The sequence below is a fragment of the Sphaeramia orbicularis genome, chromosome 8 (genome assembly GCF_902148855.1).
Source record: "Sphaeramia orbicularis chromosome 8, fSphaOr1.1, whole genome shotgun sequence".
NCBI classification, from domain to species: Eukaryota; Metazoa; Chordata; class Actinopteri; order Kurtiformes; family Apogonidae; genus Sphaeramia; species Sphaeramia orbicularis.
Window position 1 is genome coordinate 49,428,355 of NC_043964.1, and position 19,913 is coordinate 49,448,267.

At 39.0% G+C, this 19,913-nt stretch overlaps 2 protein-coding genes across 2 annotated transcripts in view; both read right to left on the minus strand.

Annotated features, from left to right (window-relative positions):
- Window positions 1-114: 114 nt before the first annotated feature.
- On the minus strand, window positions 115-13,468 carry hao1 (hydroxyacid oxidase (glycolate oxidase) 1). The gene is made up of 8 exons (XM_030141548.1): window positions 13,163-13,468; window positions 6,450-6,601; window positions 5,786-6,056; window positions 5,491-5,663; window positions 4,196-4,287; window positions 1,848-2,006; window positions 1,687-1,756; window positions 115-345 (listed from the first exon to the last, which is right to left on the minus strand). The coding sequence occupies exons 1-8, from the start codon at window positions 13,450-13,452 to the stop codon at window positions 278-280; spliced, it is 1,275 nt and encodes a 424-aa protein (XP_029997408.1). The 5' UTR covers window positions 13,453-13,468; the 3' UTR covers window positions 115-277.
- Window positions 13,469-17,875: 4,407 nt separating this feature from the next.
- smg1 (SMG1 nonsense mediated mRNA decay associated PI3K related kinase) overlaps window positions 17,876-19,913 on the minus strand; it is a 68,837-nt gene continuing 66,799 nt past the window's right edge. The window contains exons 63-64 of the mRNA XM_030141505.1: window positions 19,672-19,778; window positions 17,876-19,201 (exon numbers count right to left, since the gene is read on the minus strand). Of these exons, the coding sequence (XP_029997365.1) occupies window positions 19,124-19,201; window positions 19,672-19,778 (185 nt within the window). The 3' untranslated portion in view covers window positions 17,876-19,123. The remainder of the gene's footprint in view (window positions 19,202-19,671; window positions 19,779-19,913) is intronic.

A 19,913-nucleotide genomic window follows, 5' to 3' on the forward strand; every position in this document is an offset into this window, starting at 1 on the left:
ACGGTAAATTCCTCATCCTTTGGCCGAAATTATGAGAAACTTGGGGGGGGGGGGTCCTCAGTGACTCAGTAAATCTTTATGTATGTGATGATTTGGTTAAAGCTTTCGGTGAAAATATGCAGCAGCTGTATTGGCTGCATTCATGCTCCAGACAACATCTTGTCATCCTGTCATATCTGAGAATGCTTTATTTTCAGTCGAACCATCACATCCTTATGAACAGCACAGAATGTACAACATGTCACAAAATCCTGGTGATTCCTGCAGCTGGTCCTTCTCACATCCTCGATGCAAACTCCACTTGTCTGACCAGAGACCTCTGTACCTCGGAAACAGAACGGCAGCCTACACAAATACACACACACACAAACACTTTTTAAAGGGTCAGTTGGCAGTTTGCGAGGCACCATAAAGAATGGACAATAGCAGGAAACACTGGGCTCAGAGTGGTTCACGGAGCAGGAGACATTATTTTCCTACATGTAGAGGTCACCGAGTCCAGACCTGAACCCCGCTGCAAAGGTTTAGGATGTGCTGGAGAAGACTTCATACAGTGGCCCAACTCCTCCACTGTCAACACAGAATCTTGGCAAAAACTAACTGGACAGAAGTAAGTGTTGTGACATTTACTGTAACGTTGCATAAGCACTGGGTAACATTCACGATGTGTTGTCAAAGCTAAAGACGCTCTGAGGAAATACTGTGGGTGTTTGGTCAGGTTCATCTGAAGAGTTTGTTTTATTAGCAGTCACAGAACAACCATGTGTTTGACCTCCAAGATGTTTTTATCCTGAGTTTTTATTATTAACAAGAGTAAAAAAAAAAAAAACACGTAATGTCTAGTTTGAATAGTAGGAACAATTACAGTTCAACCTGCACCAGATTATCAAGAGTCTGGTCTGGACCAGCTCTGAATGTAGAGTGCCACCAGATAACTTGGTATGATTTGGCGCTATATGAGTAAAAGTTGATTTGATTTCATTAGTGTTTTAAGACACAAGTGTCCAAAGGGTCCCTGGGGTGAATTTGTCAAATGCAAAAGCTGAAGATATTAACAATCAAGGATGTCAAAATTAATTTTAGTTCAGGTTCCACATACAGACCAATATGATCCAACGTGGATCAGACCAGGAAAATGCTATCATAATAACCTGTGAATATTTACAACTGGAAAGTTCTCTCTTTGTTTCAGTGTAAAAAAAAAAAAAAGTAAAATCACATGAAAATGTTCACATTTATAAACTATCTTATATCCCATAAAATGTGTGAATAATTTGAACAAATATGGACAACATGAAATGTCTTAAGAGAAGTAAGTGTAATTTGACCAATATTCTGCCTGTTACTAAATGTCTTATGTGTTTGTAGACCCACTGTGATCTGTAAGGTGTAATGTACATGTGTAAATGACAAACTGAGTCATGATATTAAAATTGCATTTATGTTTCTTGAGAAATTTCAAGTTGTTTGTATTATTCCCATTTTTGAGGAAACTTTGTAGATGCAAACATTTTCATAATGTAATTTTACTCTTTTCACTGTTCTTATTTTACTGGTCCGTCCCACTTCAGATCACACTGGGCTGACTGTGGCCCCTGAAAATGAGTTGGACAGCCCTGTTTTAAGGCATAGTTGAAACACTGTGAAGTGCATAATGAGTGGGGGGGGGGGGGGGGGGGGGGTTACCTGCCAGGGCCATAGCCAGTCGGAGCTCCTCTTTCATCAGCTCCAGAAGCTCAGTGACTCCCTGTTCCCCCTGGAGACACACATACCAGTGGTTTGTTTAGTGCTGTGTCGCATCAGAAGTGTTGTGAGTGATATTTGGAAGTCCAGGACACATGTTCCACCTGACAGGCCAGGCCCCACAGCACAGGTCGTCCGATGAACACAGCTTTGGCTCCCAGTGCCAACGCCTTCAGGACGTCTGTCCCCCGCCTCACCCCTCCATCCAGGAAGACATCACAGCGACCCTGCACCGCCCTCACCACCTCCTCCAACACATCCAGCTACACACACACACACACACACACACACACAGTTCCTTTACAGCACAGGTGTCAAACATGCGGCCCGGGGTCCAAATCCAGCCCGCCAAAGGTTCCACTCCGGCCCGCAGGATGAAAGTGCAAAAATTAACCTGAACAGTCCAGGCTGTCAAAATCATTTTAGTTCAGGTTCCACTTACAGACCAAAGTGATCTCCAGTAAAAATAAGAACACAGTAACCCATAAATAATGACAACTACAAAATTTTCTTAGGGAAAAATTATGTGGAAAAAATTTAAGTGAAAAAAATAACATTACACTATGAAAATATTTACATTTACAAAACTATTCTTTCACAATAAAATGCAAATAAATACATAAATAAAAACAAAGATGAACAACCCAAAATGTGCAATTTTAACAATACTCTGCCTGTTACTAAATGTTTTGTGCATTTATGGATCCACTGTGATCTGGAGTTGTGTTAATAATAAGAGATGGAATATTGTAGAAATTGTTCAAATTTTAGTTCCGAACTCCAAAATTTTAACAATATTATACCTGTTACCAAATGTTTATGGAACATTGTGTGTAATGTACATGTATAAATAAAAAGTTGAGGCATAATATTGTTAAAATTGTAAAAATTTTTCAAATGAAATTTCTGTTTTTTCAGGTTATTCACATATTTTTTGTAAAATATAAATATTTTCATAATTTAATTGGGGATTTTTTTGTACTAAAATAAAAAGAAAAACTTGGATTTGTCATTATTTATAGGTTATTAAGTCATTGTTTTACTGGCTTGGCCCACTTGAGATCAAATTGGGCTAAATATGGCCCCTGACCTAAAATACTTTGTTAATCCCAGGGGAAATTGCTGTGTGTTACAGCTGTTCCATGAAAGTATAATAAAAAGTAGCAGGAAAGAAATTATCAATACTACATATATATACTGATCATATTGATAATATTTGTCTAGTATATTGTACAAATATACATGTTACAAGATAGATAGATAGATAGATAGATAGATAGATAGATAGAAAGAAAGAACAGCAATTTGTACATTACACTAGAGTCTAGTGTAATGTTTGTAATATTTGTCTAGTGACTACACAAATATTATCAACATGGTGAGTAAAATAAACACACCTAACTGAGTGTGCAGACATAATGTTGTGCATTATTATAATTTTGTGGTTACGTGGTGGAATTAAACCGTCTGATGGCCACAGGCAGGAAGGGTTTCCTGTGTGGGTCAGTGGTGTGTTTGGGGGGTATCCTGTGACTGAGCAGCACATCATGGGGTGGGTGAGTGGAAAGAAATCTTTTCCCTCATGTATTATAGAGCTTTTTTCAGGAGACCTACACTACAAACAAAAAGTTAAGGATATTTCTTTCTTTCTTTTTTTTTTTGTCTTTTTTTGTTATTTTTGCCATTTGTAAATAAAACTGTCTGGTCATTAAAAACATGTGCTTCTCTTCAATTCACACACACAAAAGTAAAAAGTGCTGTGTGCAAGAATCCCAACTGAAAAAAATAGCCCAAAAATTAAAAATATCCTTAACTTAATAACATAAAGACCCAGAACTATTTTTTGGGGTGATGTCCAAATGGATTTCTCTCTACATTAAACCATTATCAACATCAATGTTAGAATATTATCCTTTGCATTTTTTTCTGTGAAAATCATGCATTTTCATGTATTTTCATGTTCATATGTACATTTGAGTTATTATTATTATTATTATTATTATTATTATTATTATTATTAGTAGTAGTAGTAGTAGTAGTAGTAGTAGTAGTAGTAGTGTATATATAAACACAGAAAACTGAAGAATACTTGACTGTTTTTTAGCAAAGTATATCTTAATTATACAAAAAAATAAGCGTCTACAACCACTGTCATTTGTCAAACTACATGGGTTTTACTGGTGAACCAATGTTGCAGAAAACAATGTTATTACTATGTTCACTACAGAGACTATGGATCGTCCGAAAATGTTGCTTAAAAATTGACAAACTGCATTTTACCAGAATTAAACACATGTATTGATAAGATTAGTGGCTCAACAGTTATTACACGTTAGATCAGCAGATGCTTTTGGGTCTTTAAGGGTTAATATTATCATTATTTGTGGGTTTTTGTGACACACGTCTCTCAGCCTGTCTCCTGTCACCCTGACAACCAGTCCAGCTGACTGACCGTTGCAGGAACCCCATCCAGCTGTCGAGCTCCGTGATTGGACACAAGGATCCCATCCACCCCATAATTCACAGCCTGGACGGCATCTTCACCTGTGGAGCAGCAGACAGTACAGGGGATAATGTTCACACTGTCACTTTGAACATATGTAGGTTCAAAACCCTTCACTAGAAAAGTTTTTAAAAGGCAATAAATACAAAATTCTGCAATTTGTTAATTCACTTGAATTTCTATTTAACTGACTGAAGTTAAAAGAAAATATTTTCAGTGTTTCACTGACCAACTAAAACTAAAAAAACATTACAGTTTGATGCCGGCCACACACAGGGAAAAAAGGACACTTGTAAAGTAAGTTTATAAAAATATACAAGTAACACTATTCTGTCCGATTGCTCACCCCGAACAGTGTGCATGTGTGGATCGACTATTTCTTTTTAATTTTAACAGTTTCCAGGTTGTTCCATACAGCAGAAAAAGTTGAAGCTTGGTACCAGTCATGTGTTTGTCAAACTATATTAAGTTCCAATCAATATTTGTTGAGTTATCATGAAAAATGTGTGGTAAATGGGATTTTCAATGTTAAATTGAAATGTCCACAGAATCCACATTCCACAGTGGATGTGGACAATTTTGTGCCAGATACAAGATACTGTTGTAAGCTATGGGTGGATCAAATTGGAGGCTAATCAGAGTCGTTTTGAATTTTTTATGAATTTTGGAAAATTGCTCAATGATGCGAGATAGGAACATTGTAGATTTTGTGACCTTGCTGTGACCTTGAACTTTGGCCTACTTGGCCCAAAATTTAATGGGTTGGTCCCAGGGCCTAGGCCTATCTGTGGGGAAGATTTGGTAAAGATGGTTGGAATAGTTTTCCTGTAAAGTTGCTAACAAACAAATCAAAGTGATCACAGAACCTCCTGGCGGAGGTAAATATGACAGGGGTCACCAACCCTGGTCCTGGAGAGCCACTATCCTGCATGTTTTAGATGTACCCCTCTTCCACAACACCTGATCCAAATGATCAGCCTATCATCAAACTCTGCAGAAGTCTGATAACGACCGTCAGGTGTGCTGGAAGTGGGAAACGTCTAAAACATGCAGGACAGTGGACCTCCAGGACCAGGGCTGGTGACCCCGTCATATTATGAAAAGCTTATGGCTGGATCCCAGAGTGTACAGGCCGACGGTGGAAACCCTGTTGAATCTGTGGAATCATACCGTTGAAGGTCCACACACACTGTCATGTCACTGTGATGAAAACTCTCATGTCTAGAAGCTGCATGTGTGTGTACCGTTAAGGATTCCTTTCAGAATCACAGGCAGGCGTGTGTGTTTCTTCAGCCAGGTGATGTCATCCCAGCAGAGGGAGGGGTCTATCGCTTTAGCAACATACACAGCTAATCCACTGTCGTTGCCGTAGTTTCCCTCAGAAAAGGCCAGGGTGGCTGTGGAGAAGTTAGACATGCTGGACACACACACACACACACACACACACACACACACACACACACACACACACATAAGGGTAAAAGGTGGACTCTGGTGGATTTTGGGATGACTGCTGATGTCACTGTACTTAGTGCCTACCTGAGATGTGGGGGCAGTTTAAACTGGTTGCGCATATCATCCCATCTCCTCCCCAGGTAGGGCGTATCCACGGTTAGAAATATGGCCTTGTACCCCGCCTCCTCTGCTCGGCGGACCAATGACAGTGTGAGGTCTCTATCTTTGTAAATATAAAGTTGCATCCACAGCACCCCCCCAGGACTTGCTGATGATGTCATTGCTGACATCACTTCTTCTATGGTGGAGGTGGCCCAGGAGCTGAGCATCATCCCTGTCCCCACTGCTCGGCATGCTGGGAACAGGTGTTTACAGGTGACAGGTTAGTGCAGTGTTTTTCAACCTTGGGGTTGGGACCCCAAGGTTGTATCTTGTTACATTATATGAAACAAAAGTTTCATATAATGTAGTGAAGTGTCGTGTCATGTGAATTTTTTCTCCTTCTGAGATACAGATTGATTATTTTTCTGATCTGGCAGCGATACACTTAGTAGTGTATTATGGAGAGTAAAAATATTATATGAGTAGAATAAATGTGTTTTTGAAGGTATCAGAAATGATTAGAAAAGATCATTATTTTCAAGTACCATGAACTATTTGTGTGTGTGTGTGTGTGTGTGTGTGTGTGTGTGTCCAGCATGTTTAACTTCTCCACAGCCACCCTGGCCTTTTCTGAGGGAAACTGTACCTCTGGCTGTTGCCGTCTCTCCCTCAGGGTGAGCCATCCTCTGCATGGCTGTGGCTGCCACACACAGGGGCATGCTGAGCTTTTGGCCCAGTACGTCCACTGACAGGTCCACTACGGACACATTCCTCAAAACCCGTGGGATCAGATACCACCTGTATACACACACACACAGTTTACATCAGGGGTCTCAAACATGCAGCCAGGGGACCAAATGTGTCCCGCCAAAGGTTCTAATCTGGCCCGTGGGATGTTTTTGCAAAGTGCAAATATTCCACAGTCTTAAATTGAATTAAGCAAAAAAAAAAAAAAAAATTTAGCTTGAATTAAGGAAAAAATGTTGAATTAAGCAAAAAAATAAATAAATCTTCAATTAAGTAAAATAGCCCAGTGGCTTAGCTCCAAAATTGGCGATGTTTGTGCACTTTTGGAAACAAATTTGATATTTGGCACAGTTATACATATGACCATTGCGAATCATTCTGGATATGGAAACACATCGACAGCGCCCCCTGGTGGCAGGTGGTGCCACCTACATATACAAAATTGCCCCTAGTGGCCAGTAGGAATGCTGTGCAGACACGAAACAAACGCCAAAATGTTGGTCTCATCGAGCCCGACAAATCATACATTTACACCCATGAGCTAACTCCAACAGGAAGTAGGCAATCTGCCTCTGAATGTATTCTAAAATCAAAGAATTAACAAGACAAGACTCTTTTCATCATCGCTGCTTATTCAGTTCAAACGTTAATGTCACATTTTATATACTATAATATTCAGGAGACTCTCTGCTTTCCTCTAGTCCAAGAATTTTTGAGATAGGACGTACAGTTATGGATTAATCGCAGGTTGTTTCTCAGGATAGCTGTGTTTTTACAGGGAGGATTTTTCTGTCTTTTTAGCCCAGTGGCTTAGCTGAATGTTTGTGCACTTTTGTCAAACAAATTTGATATTTGGCACAGTTATTCGCAATATGACCATTGCGAATCATTCTGGATATGGAAACACCTCGACAGCGCCCCCTGGTGGCAGGTGGCGCCACCTACATATCCCAATCAGTGGAAATATTTCTTCTATTACTAAAATGGATATAACTTTACTTCTAATCAATATTTTTTCATTCTGTTTCCAGATATTACATCTACAAAACATGTAAGTAATAATAGTAAATTTTGATCATATAGCATTTATGTAAGTGTTAATAATTTTATGATTTATCATTAATATTGTAATCTCGTCAGGGAAATATAGTAGAAAAATTATGTTTAATTTCATCTAATACATAAAATATAATGTTGTCCATGACTAGCTGTTGGTCATAGTGGTCTAAAACATGAATATATTCTATATGACATAATTAATCATATTTTTTTTACTTTAATTAATAATTTTACAGCATCAAATGTCAGATGTGGATAGGACCTTTTTTGCCGCGTTTCCACTGTGTGGTACTGGCTCGACTCGACTTGACTCGGCTCAGCCTTTTTGCTTTTCCATTACGTAAAAGGTCCTGAAATCTGGTACCCGGTACTAGTTTTTTAGGCCACTTTGGGAGTATGTCCCTCCAAGAACTGTGGGTAGCATATGGTGTAGGCAAGCACTTCTGCTATGTACCAGTCCATGAGATTATATCATCACTTGGTGCTGAAGTTTCCATGGCCACGCCCATGTTCCATGCATTCACAGGCTGTGACACAACATCAGTGTTTGCTGGAAGAGGTAAAACATCAGCCTGGAATACATGGAAAACATATCCACAGGTTACAGCAGCCTTCAGTGAACTTGCCAGGTGTCCAGTTGACATTCCGCTGGAATGCAAAGTAATCCTGGAAAGGTTTCTTGTGCTCCTGTATGACAAAACGAGTGAACAGAATGAAGTAAACAGAGCCAGGAGAGAACTATTCGCTCATAAAGGAGAGCTGGAAAACATCCCCCCTACAGAAGGTGCTCTAGACCAACACATTAGAAGAGCTACATATCAGGGAGGTTTTATTTGGGGGCAGGTTTTGGAACCTAACCCTGATTTAACAAGTCCTGGAAACTGGGGTTGGCAAAGATCTGGAAAGAGTTGGGAGCCTCTGTGGACTACATAGCCAGAGGCATCAAAGATCTGCAGAGAGTTAATTTGTTGTGGGTGCAAGAAGGGGTGCAAGTCCTCTTACTGTGGCTGCAAAAAGAAGTCACTTAAATGTGCAGAGTTGTGTTCATGTGCTGGTCAGTGTACATCAACATAAATAATGCATATGTGTATTATCTAAGTTTTGATACAACATATGTTTAGATTCCTATGAACATTGCCTATAGCCACTTCCATTGAAGGACAAATCTTGTACTTAAATTGATCTGTTCTGGGAATGGATGTGTACCAATCTAAAATACACATTATAATATGTATACTGATGCATGTATATGTTATTATTATTATTATTGTTATTATTGTTATTATAAAAACTGTAACTTGTCATTTTCATATTTAGATTTGTGTAAAATGTATTTGTAATTTTGATTATTGTTCACTGAGTTTCTTCTTTAATAAAACCGGAATTTTATCATATTATAGGCTAACAGTTTATGCCAATGTAAAACCCCCTATGAAAGATTGCTGAAGATTGTATGTCTGTATGTGTGAGAGGGCACATATTTTGCATTTTATATTGTTCTCATATGTTATGAATAAATCATACCAAATATGATACATGTTTTCATCTTTTTAAGCCACCTGACTAGAACTTCAACAAATGCTTATGAAGGAAAATACAATGATTGAAAAATTTTGGATATATTGATATTTTTTGGCAATTCTCCTAATATATAGAAATATAATATTAAATTTTTTGGGCAAAATGCTACTTTATCTGTTATAATCTTACTTTAACAATGCTTATATGGTGTAGATTCAAATTGTAGGATCTAGTCCATTTTTATTGGAAACTATATCTGAAAACAGAGTGAAAAAATATTGATTAGAAGCAAAGTTATAGCCATTTTTGTAATAGAAGGAGTATTTCCAGTGGCTGCACTATTTACGTGGTGCCACCTGCCACCAGGGGGCGCTGTCGAGGTGTTTCCATATCCAGAATGATTCGCAATGGTCATATTGCGAATAACTGTGCCAAATATCAAATTTGTTTGACAAAAGTGCACAAACATTCAGCTAAGCCACTGGGCTAAAAAGACACAGACAAATCCTCTCTGTAAAAACACACCTATCCTGAGAAACAACCTGTGATTAATCCATAACTGTACGTCCTATCTCAAAAATTCTTGGACTAGAGGAAAGCAGAGAGTCTCCTGAATATTATAGTATATAAAATGTGACATTAACGTTTGAACTGAATAAGCAGCGATGATGAAAAGAGTCTTGTCTTGTTAATTCTTTGATTTTAGAATACATTCAGAGGCAGATTGCCTACTTCCTGTTGGAGTTAGCTCATGGGTGTAAATGTATGATTTGTCGGGCTCGATGAGACCAACATTTTGGCGTTTGTTTCGTGTCTGCACAGCATTCCTACTGGCCACTAGGGGCAATTTTGTATATGTAGGTGGCGCCACCTGCCACCAGGGGGCGCTGTCGAGGTGTTTCCATATCCAGAATGATTCGCAATGGTCATATGTATAACTGTGCCAAATATCAAATTTGTTTCTAAAAGTGCACAAACATTCAGCTAATCCACTGGGCTAAAAAAAAAAATCTTGAATTAAGACAAAAAAAATCGAATTAAGCAAAAAAAATCTTGAATTTAGCAAAAGGTGTCTTTGTTTTAGTGCAAAAAAACAACAATAAATTATGAAAATATTTACATTTACAAACTATCCTGTAACAATAAAATGTGAATAACCTGAACAAATACGAACAACCTGAAATGTCTAAAGAAAATTAAGCACAATTTTAACAATTTTCTGCCTGTTATTAAGTGTTTAGCATCTTTGTAGATCTGATCCATAATGCACATGTAGAAATGATAAGTTGAGGCATAATATTGTTAAAATTGCACTTATTTTCTTAAGAAATTTAATTTTTTTTAAGGTTATTCACATTTTTTTTGTTTGGATAGTTTATAAACGTAAGTATTTCATAGTTTAATGGGATTTTTTACACTAAAACAAAGACAAAAATTTGCAGTTTTCATTATTTATAGGTTATTACGTATGTTATTATTTTACTGGTCAGGCCCACTGCAGATCAAATTGGGTTGAATGTGGCCCCTGAAAGAAAATGAATTTGAGACCCCTGGTGATCTCCAAACCCCATTTCCATCCCCTTCCTCACCACCTGCTGTCATCAGCCTGAACAATCTCAGTAATAATCAAAGTGCAGACCCTGCTTCCTCCTGAGCGTACATCCAGTGCAGGGGTGTCAAACACAGGACCCGCGGGCCAAAACCAGCCCATCAAAGGGTCCAATCCAGCCTGTGGGATGAATTTGTGAAATGCAAAAATGACACTGATAGACTGAAGATATTTAACTGTCACTGTTGTCACAATCATATGAGTTCAGGTTCCACATACGGACCAATTAGATCATCAAATCAGACCAATTAAATACGATCATAACAACCTATAAATAATGACAACTCCATTTTTTTCTTTGTTTTAGTGTAAAAAAGTAAAATTCCATGAAAATTTACAATCTTTTCTATCACAAAAAATGTGAATAAGCTGAACAAGTACGAACAAAATGAAATGTCTTCAGTGAAGTGAGTGCAATTTTAACTTTACATGTTTTGTGTATTTGTAGATCCACTGTGTGATGGGTAAGTTGTAATGCACATGTTTAAATGATAAACTGAGACATAATATTGTTAAAATTGTACTGATTTTTCTCAAGAAATGTCACGTTCATATTATTCACATTTTTAAAGGACAGAAGATGTAGACTTAAACGTTTTCATAACGTAAGTCTCTTTTTTCACTCTAAAATATAGCAAAGAGTTTAGAGTTGACATTAGTTATAGATCATTATATAATTATTTAACTGCTCTGGCTTATTTCAGATCATATTGGGCTGAATGTGGAACCTGAACTCAATGACTTCGACAGAAAGGACTCCACCTCAACTGTTTTTGCACATAAGACTCAGTCGACTACATTCTTTCATATTCTCACATTAGCTGCTGCACTTTATTAAGATCGGTGGACTATTATAGGATATCTGCTGCTGTTTGGATCCATTATCCACCTTGTAACTGTTACTGTATTTCATTACTGCTGTCATTGTAAACAGACTGATATATACACTTTATAATCTATTACAGTTTATTGTTCATACCCTTTATTCATTCTTATTCTTTTTTTTAATTACATGGCAGTGGATAACAAGGTGAGGGAGGAACTTTATCTCAATTCTCTGTTTGTCCTGTGCATCTAGTGCAGTGTTTTTCAACCTTGGGGTCGGGACCCCACGTGAGGTTGCCTGGAATTCAAATGGGGTCACCTGAAATTTCTAGTCACTGAAAACAACTTACTAATAAAAATATTTGATGAATTGAGAAAGACAATCACAATACATACAAAACATGACAAACTGTGAAGCTGAAACTGAAGCTCTGTGGTTCTGTTTATCTGTCAAATGTTCATTGTGGTCGGTTTCAGATGCTGCAGCTCTTTCATAATTCATAATTTGAGTTCTTGTTTGTTCAGTATTAATTGTCAGCCTTGTAAATCACAGCTGGACTGACCGTACATATCCTGACCAAGGAAAATAAAATTCTCACTTTGTGCAGTAATCTACACCTGGCTTTACTGCCTCTGTCCATAATAATATACATTATATAGACTAAACGTCATCTAACATTAATGTTTATTTGCAACATAGTATAGCAAACTATAACATGATTAAAAACAAATTAATTTTAGCAAAAAAAAAAAAAGTCTGCGTTTTGAATATGTGGGGTCGCCAGAAATTTGTGATTTTAAAAATGGGGTCACGAGGTGGGAACCACTGATCTAGTGAACTGACAATAAAAAAACCTTTGAATCTTGAATCACAAAGATGACAGCATTCACTTGTCAGTGGAATTAATACAAATAGTCACTTTTTTAGTATAACCTCCTGATACCCAGCAATGCATTTTTGCCCTCTGTAGGGGACAAGAGTGTCACAGCTTTACAGAAAAGAAATAAAATAATTAAATAAAAAACAAAAACAAACTATTTTTTGCAAAGGATATTCCATAAAAAAAAAAAAAAATGTATCTGGAAAAAACTGTTGCATCACACACTCAAGGCAATTATTTAATGTAAAAATATGAAAGTGAAAAATGTAGGGAAAAAAAAAAACTTTCCTAGGTCACAGGAGGATATAAAGACTGAACATGAACCAGCAGCCACTTCACCTCAGCCATGACACCTTTACTGTACAGATACTGTCTGACAACAGCAGATAATTAGAGCGATTACCAAATCTAATTTTAAATAACAGTTTGCCACCGTTTCCATGTGCTTGACTCCAAGGTGGATTTCGGTTTGTGAGCGATGGCTCATTTTACCCACTGGTTTGACTTACCCTGTTCTCCCCTATAAATAGAACCTCTTCCAAATTCCAAATGTATGTTTATATGTGTCATGCTGGTCTGTACGTCTGTAGTTAGAGGAGTCAGAGGGCAAAGAGCTGTCTGCAGCCTGCCTGCAACTGTGGAAAATAACACATAGCTCGCATACAGTAGGACTTGTTGGTGTGTATGTGTATGTGTGTGTGTGTGTGTGTGTTGTACCTGTTGAAGGCAGCAGCGTTGTCAGCCAGTGTGCGTTGCTCATCTGCACCTGAACGGTAGTAGTCGTACACAGCTTTAGGGAGAACTCTCCGGGCTTCCTCCTCAAAGTCAGACACACACACACGTTGTCCTGACATTGTTGTCCATCCAAACACACACAAGAACCAGAAGACAAGTGTGGGTTCGTCCCACTCACTGTGACACAGTGACAGAGTGCAGCCGTGATCACCAGAGCTGCTGTAATCATTAACCTTGTGGAGGACTGACTCGTCTTTTTCAGAGGCAATCATGCTCCTCTCAGTGTACACAAGACCAGGTTATGAAGATGATTAATGACCGTCCATTATTACATATTTATACTGTATATAAGCAGCGTGGTGTGGACTGGCCTGGGCTCCAGACTTCATATCCTGTTCAGAGTTTCCAGGTGATCAGAAACAAGCGGCTGCCTCTGATCTTTGAACTTCATGATGGGCTGTGAAGTGTTCCACACACACAAAGCTCCTGATCTAATTGTGTTTCCTTGACAGTAAACACGTCAGTGTCATAAATGTATCAACATGAAGCTGCTCCTTCAGCACCTTTTGAAATCAATCAGCTCGAGTTGAACAGGTTACAGATTACTAGTTCCCAGCTGTTGAGAATGCAGTGTGTATGTAAATATTAACTCTCACAGTCTATATGGGCAGAATATTACCCAGAATTCCATGCATGAGCCAAACTAAACCCTCAACCTGCATCTCAATACATTCTAGAAATCAAGGTTGGGGAAAAAAATTACCCAGATCCTAAAAAGATAAATGATCCAAAATAATGACATGACTTTACTTTTACTGAAACAAATTTCAGTCTTGAAGACCTCTGGTTTCTTAAATATTAACCCATAAAGACCCAAACACCCATCTGTGACCAAAAGCATCTGCTGATGTAAACTGCTCCATACCTGTTGATCCACCAGTCCTATAAATACATGCAAATATTTGTTGTAAAATGCAGTTCATCTTTTCATGGTCATCAGATATGACCCATTTGGACATTCAGAGGCTCTGTAGTGAATGTGAAAACACCGTCATCTTCTACAACATTCATTCACCAGTAAAACCCATGGAGTTGGATCAATGACAGTGGATGGAGACACTGGGTTTATGTTCAGTTAATGATAGATTTGCTGAAATAGTCACTTTTTCTTCCATTTTCTCTGTTTTTGATATAATAATCCTTGACTTTAATCTGAGCTTTAATGAACATCCACATGATCGGTGAAATAAAATATAAGAAAATACCTGATTTTCACTGAAAAAACATAGAATACAGAAGATAAGATTACAATAAATAGCGATAAATCACGCAAGGAGGGTTAAATATAGAGAAAAATTCATTTGGGAACTGCTGTTAAAGTAACACTGGGTCTTTACATGTTAAATAAACAGCAGATGTAGCTTCTGTCATAGCATCAACTTTAAGGATTAAACACTGACTTGCTTTCTAATAAATCCCACTCGTTCAGAGGTGTGTTTGTAATAAAAGGCACTAGTACCACTTTGTCATGTCAGTGGTCAGTTTAATAGCTGATGGGTTCATCAGACCAAGGACTAACAAGAAAAATTTAACTCATAATTATTATTGTCATCAATTCCAGGTTTCTACTTTTATTTGAAATTTCAGGTGAGCTTCTTTCATGAACTTTTTGTTGTTGTCCACTGGTAAAATACATCAGAGAAGAACAAGAATGAAAGAAGCTGAGGACTGCCACTAGGGCCCCTGTTGATTAAAAAAAAAGAGGAAGTAGACGACTAGGACCGAGTGTAAGGAGTCTGGGGGTGGGTGTACATCAGGGATCTGCTCTGAGCCCCCTCTCGTTTGCTGTGATGGATGGGCGGACAGATGAGGTCAGGCAGGAATATTCTGTTGGGTTTCTGTAAATTGGCTTAGAGTCTGGTTTTGACCAACTCTATATGTAAAGTGTCATGAGATAACTTTTTTGTTGTGATCTGGCGCTATATAAATAAAATTTGATTGAGTGATTTGATTGGTTTTCCCATAAGTCGCTTTGGAAAAAAGCGTCTGCCAAATGCATAAACATAAATATTCACAGATTAGGATGTTTGCAGATGACACTGTGATCTGTAGTGAGAGCAGGTGGAAGAACACCAGGACAGGTATGCACTAGGACAGGGGTGTCCACCCCCTGGTCCTGGTGAGCCACTATCCTGCATGTTTCAGATGTATCCTTCTTCTAACACACCTGGTTCAAATGATAAGCCTATCATCAAGCTGTGCAGAAGCCTGATAAAGACCATCAGGTGTGCTGGAAGAAGGAAACATCTAAAACATGCAGGATGGTGGCTCTCCAGGACCAGGGTTGGCCACCCCTACACTGGAGGGAGCAGCCAAAAGGAGTCTGTGTAGACCAGCAGGTTTTATAAGTGCATGTCTGGTCACTACCTCGTCTACATCCTGGTTTATCGTCCTGCCCACCTTGACCAGGAGACTTTGGTGACCTCCTTTTACCGTATAAACCATCCAGACCACTGACATCCTCTGGCACAGGTTTGATCTCTGTCCCCAGAATCAGAACCAAACAGGGAGAAGCAACATTTAGTGCAGGGGTGTCAAACTCATTTTAGTTCAGGGGCCACATTCACCAAAATATGATGACAAGTGGGCCGCACCAGTCAAATAATACCAGTGAAAAAAGTAAAAATACATTATGATAATGTTTATGTCTACATCGTTTGCTTAAAAATCGGAATAACATGAACTTGAAATGTCTTAGGAAAAACAAGTGCAATTTTAACAATATTCTGCATCAGTTTATCATTTACACGTGTATTACAACTTGCATTACAATTACAAATACACAAAACATTTAGTAACAGGTATAATATTGATAAAATTGCATTTACTTCTCTCAAGACATTTCACCTTGTTCATATAGAAGATAAAAGTATAGTTTGTTAATGTAAACACTTTCATGTAATTTAACTTTTTTACAGTAAAACAAAGATAAAATCTGAAGTTGTCATTATTTATAGCTTATTATGGCAGTATTTTTCTGGTCTGACCCAATTGAGATCTAACTGGTTTATATGTGTATGTATGGAACCTGAAATAAAATGATTTTTACACTATTGATTGTTAATATCTTCAGTGTAATTTTTGCATTTCACAGATTCATCCCAGGGACCAGACTGGACCCTTTGGCGGGCTGGATTTGGCCCCCGGGCTGCATGTTTGACACCTGTGGTTTAGTGTTTGTGTTCCACACATCTGGAACAAATGGCCAGAAAACTGCAGGTTCGCTGAAACTCTGTCCTTTTAAATCAAGGTTAAAGACTCATTTCTAAGTTCTAATACATGCACTGCAACTCACAGTTTTAACTGTTTTGATCCATCCATCCATCCATTTTCTACCGCTTATCTGGGGCTGGGTCGTGGAGGCAGCAGTCTTGATTCATTTAACATAAAATTCTTCATTTTAATCAAGACTGTTTTTAGTAGGGCTGCACGATATTGGAAAAAAATGACATCGCAATTTTTTTTAACCCTGCGATATATATTGCGATATGAAAAACTACTCAGGAGGATATAATAGCTGTGAGGTGCCGACGTAAATGGTCAAACAAATTAGTTGCGTTTCCTCTCGTGCCGACAGGTGGAAGGCACTGTCGACACAGAACACGTGTTTCAGTATCATCCTTTTTGTAGCCGAAATAATTCCATTGTTTTTCTTTTTGGCACCAAGTCTTTGTTTTCGGTGATTTTCTCTGGTTCTCTGGAAATTTTCAGGAAATGTTGGTACTGGCACAAGGAAGAAATGATTACATTTTGGTGGTGATCGGGGGCAGATCTGTCTTGGCGAAAGTCTGCGCTCTCCGAGTGCTTTTCTATTTCAATGTAATTACCAGTGGCTCATGCTAAACATATTAAGAATGATTGTGATTGGTGGATCACTGTGTGCAGTGTGTGTCAGGTACCCTTGAAATTAGATGAAAACACTTTTGAGTTCATTTGCCTCCCACATTGCAGGACCTGCGATGTAACTACTGCGCATACAGACATCGCGATATCAATGCTGAAATGACATTGTGCAGCTCTAGTTTTTAGCTTTTGTTTTAACTATCTTATTCTTGTTTTAATTTTTTTTTTTTCTTTTCTCTACTTCCCTTTTGTTTAATGTTTTATTCTGCTATTGCCCCAGTATAAGTCTATGATTTTAATGTAATTTTATGCATTTCTCTGCCTTTGTAAAGCACTTTGAATTTCCTTGTGTATGAATTGTGCTATACAAATACATTTGCCTTTCCTTGGAAAAAAAAAAAAGAGTTTTGATCTCAGTGAGTCTTTCCTGGTTAAGTAGAGGTTAAATAAAAATGAATAAACTAAATATTACACATCTTAATTAGACAATGTTTAATTCAGAAATGTGTCTAATGTAAAAAGCGTATGTTTTGGGATATTCTACATAACACCTTTCAAATTCAAAACACGGAGTAGAATGTGGCCATGCATGTAAATTTAACACACAAGCAACTGAAATGGAAGTAAACACACCGTTCACCTTCCTCGCAAACTTAGCAGAAGTGCTCCTGTTTTGGGGTTAGGGTTTGAGACGGTCGCTGCTCAGTGAGTGTTTGCTGTAGTAATTAATAAAGCTGACCTGGTCCTGGTAGAACCACCGTCACCAAATGAACCAGACCTGACACCACAAAGGCTCATATCCTGAAATGAACATTCACCACTTCAGATCAATGTTTATTTGGCGTCAAACAAAATCCAATAAAAGCATAAGAAATGACATTTTGTACCGTCACCAAAAAACATTTCTCCCACTAAAAATGTAAAACTAGAGGGCAAGATTACTAAAATGCAAGCTTTAGGGCTGGGGAGTGAATACGTGAGGAAAGCAACATCATTGTGTGAAGCAAGTCAAAAAGCCAGAATCTACTGCCACAGTTCAGGTCTGTCTAAAGAAGAGACTGAATATAGTTACGAAGCACAACACAGACTAAAGATCACACCGAAGGAAAATTATCTGGCAGAGGTTCGCCCTCGTCTCAATCACATCACCTTAACGTGTCCGTTCATCAGCCAACAAATGAACCGCCAAATGGTTTCACATGACGCGACATTCAGCTTCATTCAAAAAATAAAGAACTGCTGCTCCACATGCTTCAACATGAGGAATCCTTGGACACCTCAGAGCGTCACAGTGTTTACTGTACTTCACTTCCAGATCATTTTCATCGCCCGATTCTCCTTCCGTTTTCTTTGCTTGGCCTTGCTCTTCAGGCTTCACATTAAGTGTCTGTAGCTTTTCCAATCTTGTTGAACCTTTGTTCACATCATTCCTACCCAAGCATGTCACCCACTGGCCAATCAGAATCACAACGCAATAAAAAAAAAAAAAAAATAGAGGAACAAATTGTGGCCATGGAAATCCCCATCTCGATGTGTCTGAGCCTCTGGCCCTGTGTGAAGTCCCGCCCACAGTGCGTTGGCCGTGTGCTTCAGAGGGACACGGCTCTCACATCCTGCTTCTTCCTGGTGGTGTTTGATTGGCTCAACAGGATGCAGTGATGTTGATGGGTACAACTTGATAGCGGGCTGTGCAGGTGAGGGGGGAAGGTTCTCCAAGTTGAGGGTGAGGAGGCCTATGCCCTCCTTCCCCCCTCCCCCATCTAGAGGAGCTTTGCCTGGTCAATCCCCACCAAAGGAGGGTGGCCCACTAAGCGTCGTGTTAGCCCCATCACCGATGGTTGGGGGAATGTGGTTGCAGCGGTGCTACGAGGATCGCTGCCCCAGTTTGGGTGCCCAGGAGTTTGGGAGCACGGGGTAAGCATCCGCTTCCCATTTCCTCCCCCCACTGTGGCCCGGTGCTGCTGTTCTGACACCCCAGACCCGCTGGACTGGTGGTTCTCCAAGCCTTTGCTGGACCAAAGACATGACGCAGATCAGTGCTCACACCCAGGCGGTCCAGCCCTCATACAGCTGGGCCAGGTTGTCCATGTTGGTGGCCTCTTTGATGACAAAGTCCACCTGAAAGGACACAGCAGGACAGCACCTGAAAACCTGCAGGAGCACACAGCCTGAGCTTCCCCTTCTGGTTCGTCACACCCCACCTGACTATGACTGCAACCAACTGTGTACAATTATTTTCAGCAGCAGAGATATATTTATTTTTGACATTTAAATTTCAGGAAATGACTGTGGTCAAACAGGTAGTGAGCTGAAGTTTATTTGTAGTTGACTTATCACCTGCCTGCATCACACATTCATTTTATATGTAGGAAAAGCATACACTTAATCCACTACTAGTTTACAAGTAGCGGACTCTAGAAACACTAATGGTTGTTCAATCTCTGTTTTTCTTTCTCCTCATGGCTGCATGTCATCACATTTCTACTTTTTTTTTAAACTTTGTTTTGAATAAAATTAGGACACTGCAGAGGCGTCTAAAATTTTCAGACAGGTGCATTGATGATACTGTAAACTGTGGTGTGTGTTACCTGCTCTGTGACACTCATCCTCCTGTTGGGGTCGATGTCTCTGCCCTCTAGCTTGGCTTTCACTCTCTTCCACACACTGACAGCATACGAGTTTCTCTCCTGGACAGCTGCACCACAGCCGTGATGGAACAAGCACAGACACACTTTACATTAGTACGTGTAGTAATACGCTGACCAGCTTTAATATGGACATCTAAGCGGCGTACATACTACAGACATGGAACACGGCCCTTTCTAAAGAC

Coding starts and splice junctions, on each gene's coding strand:
- hao1 (XM_030141548.1), bottom strand. CDS start 13,452: ATGATTGCCTCTGAAAAAGACGAGTCAGTCCTCCACAAGGTTAATGAT. Junction 6,602..13,162: donor AACGCTGCTGCCTTCAACAG/GTACAACACACA, acceptor GTGTGTATACAG/GTGGTATCTGATCCCACGGG. Junction 6,057..6,449: donor AGAGACGGCAACAGCCAGAG/GTACAGTTTCCC, acceptor ACCTGTTCCCAG/CATGCCGAGCAGTGGGGACA.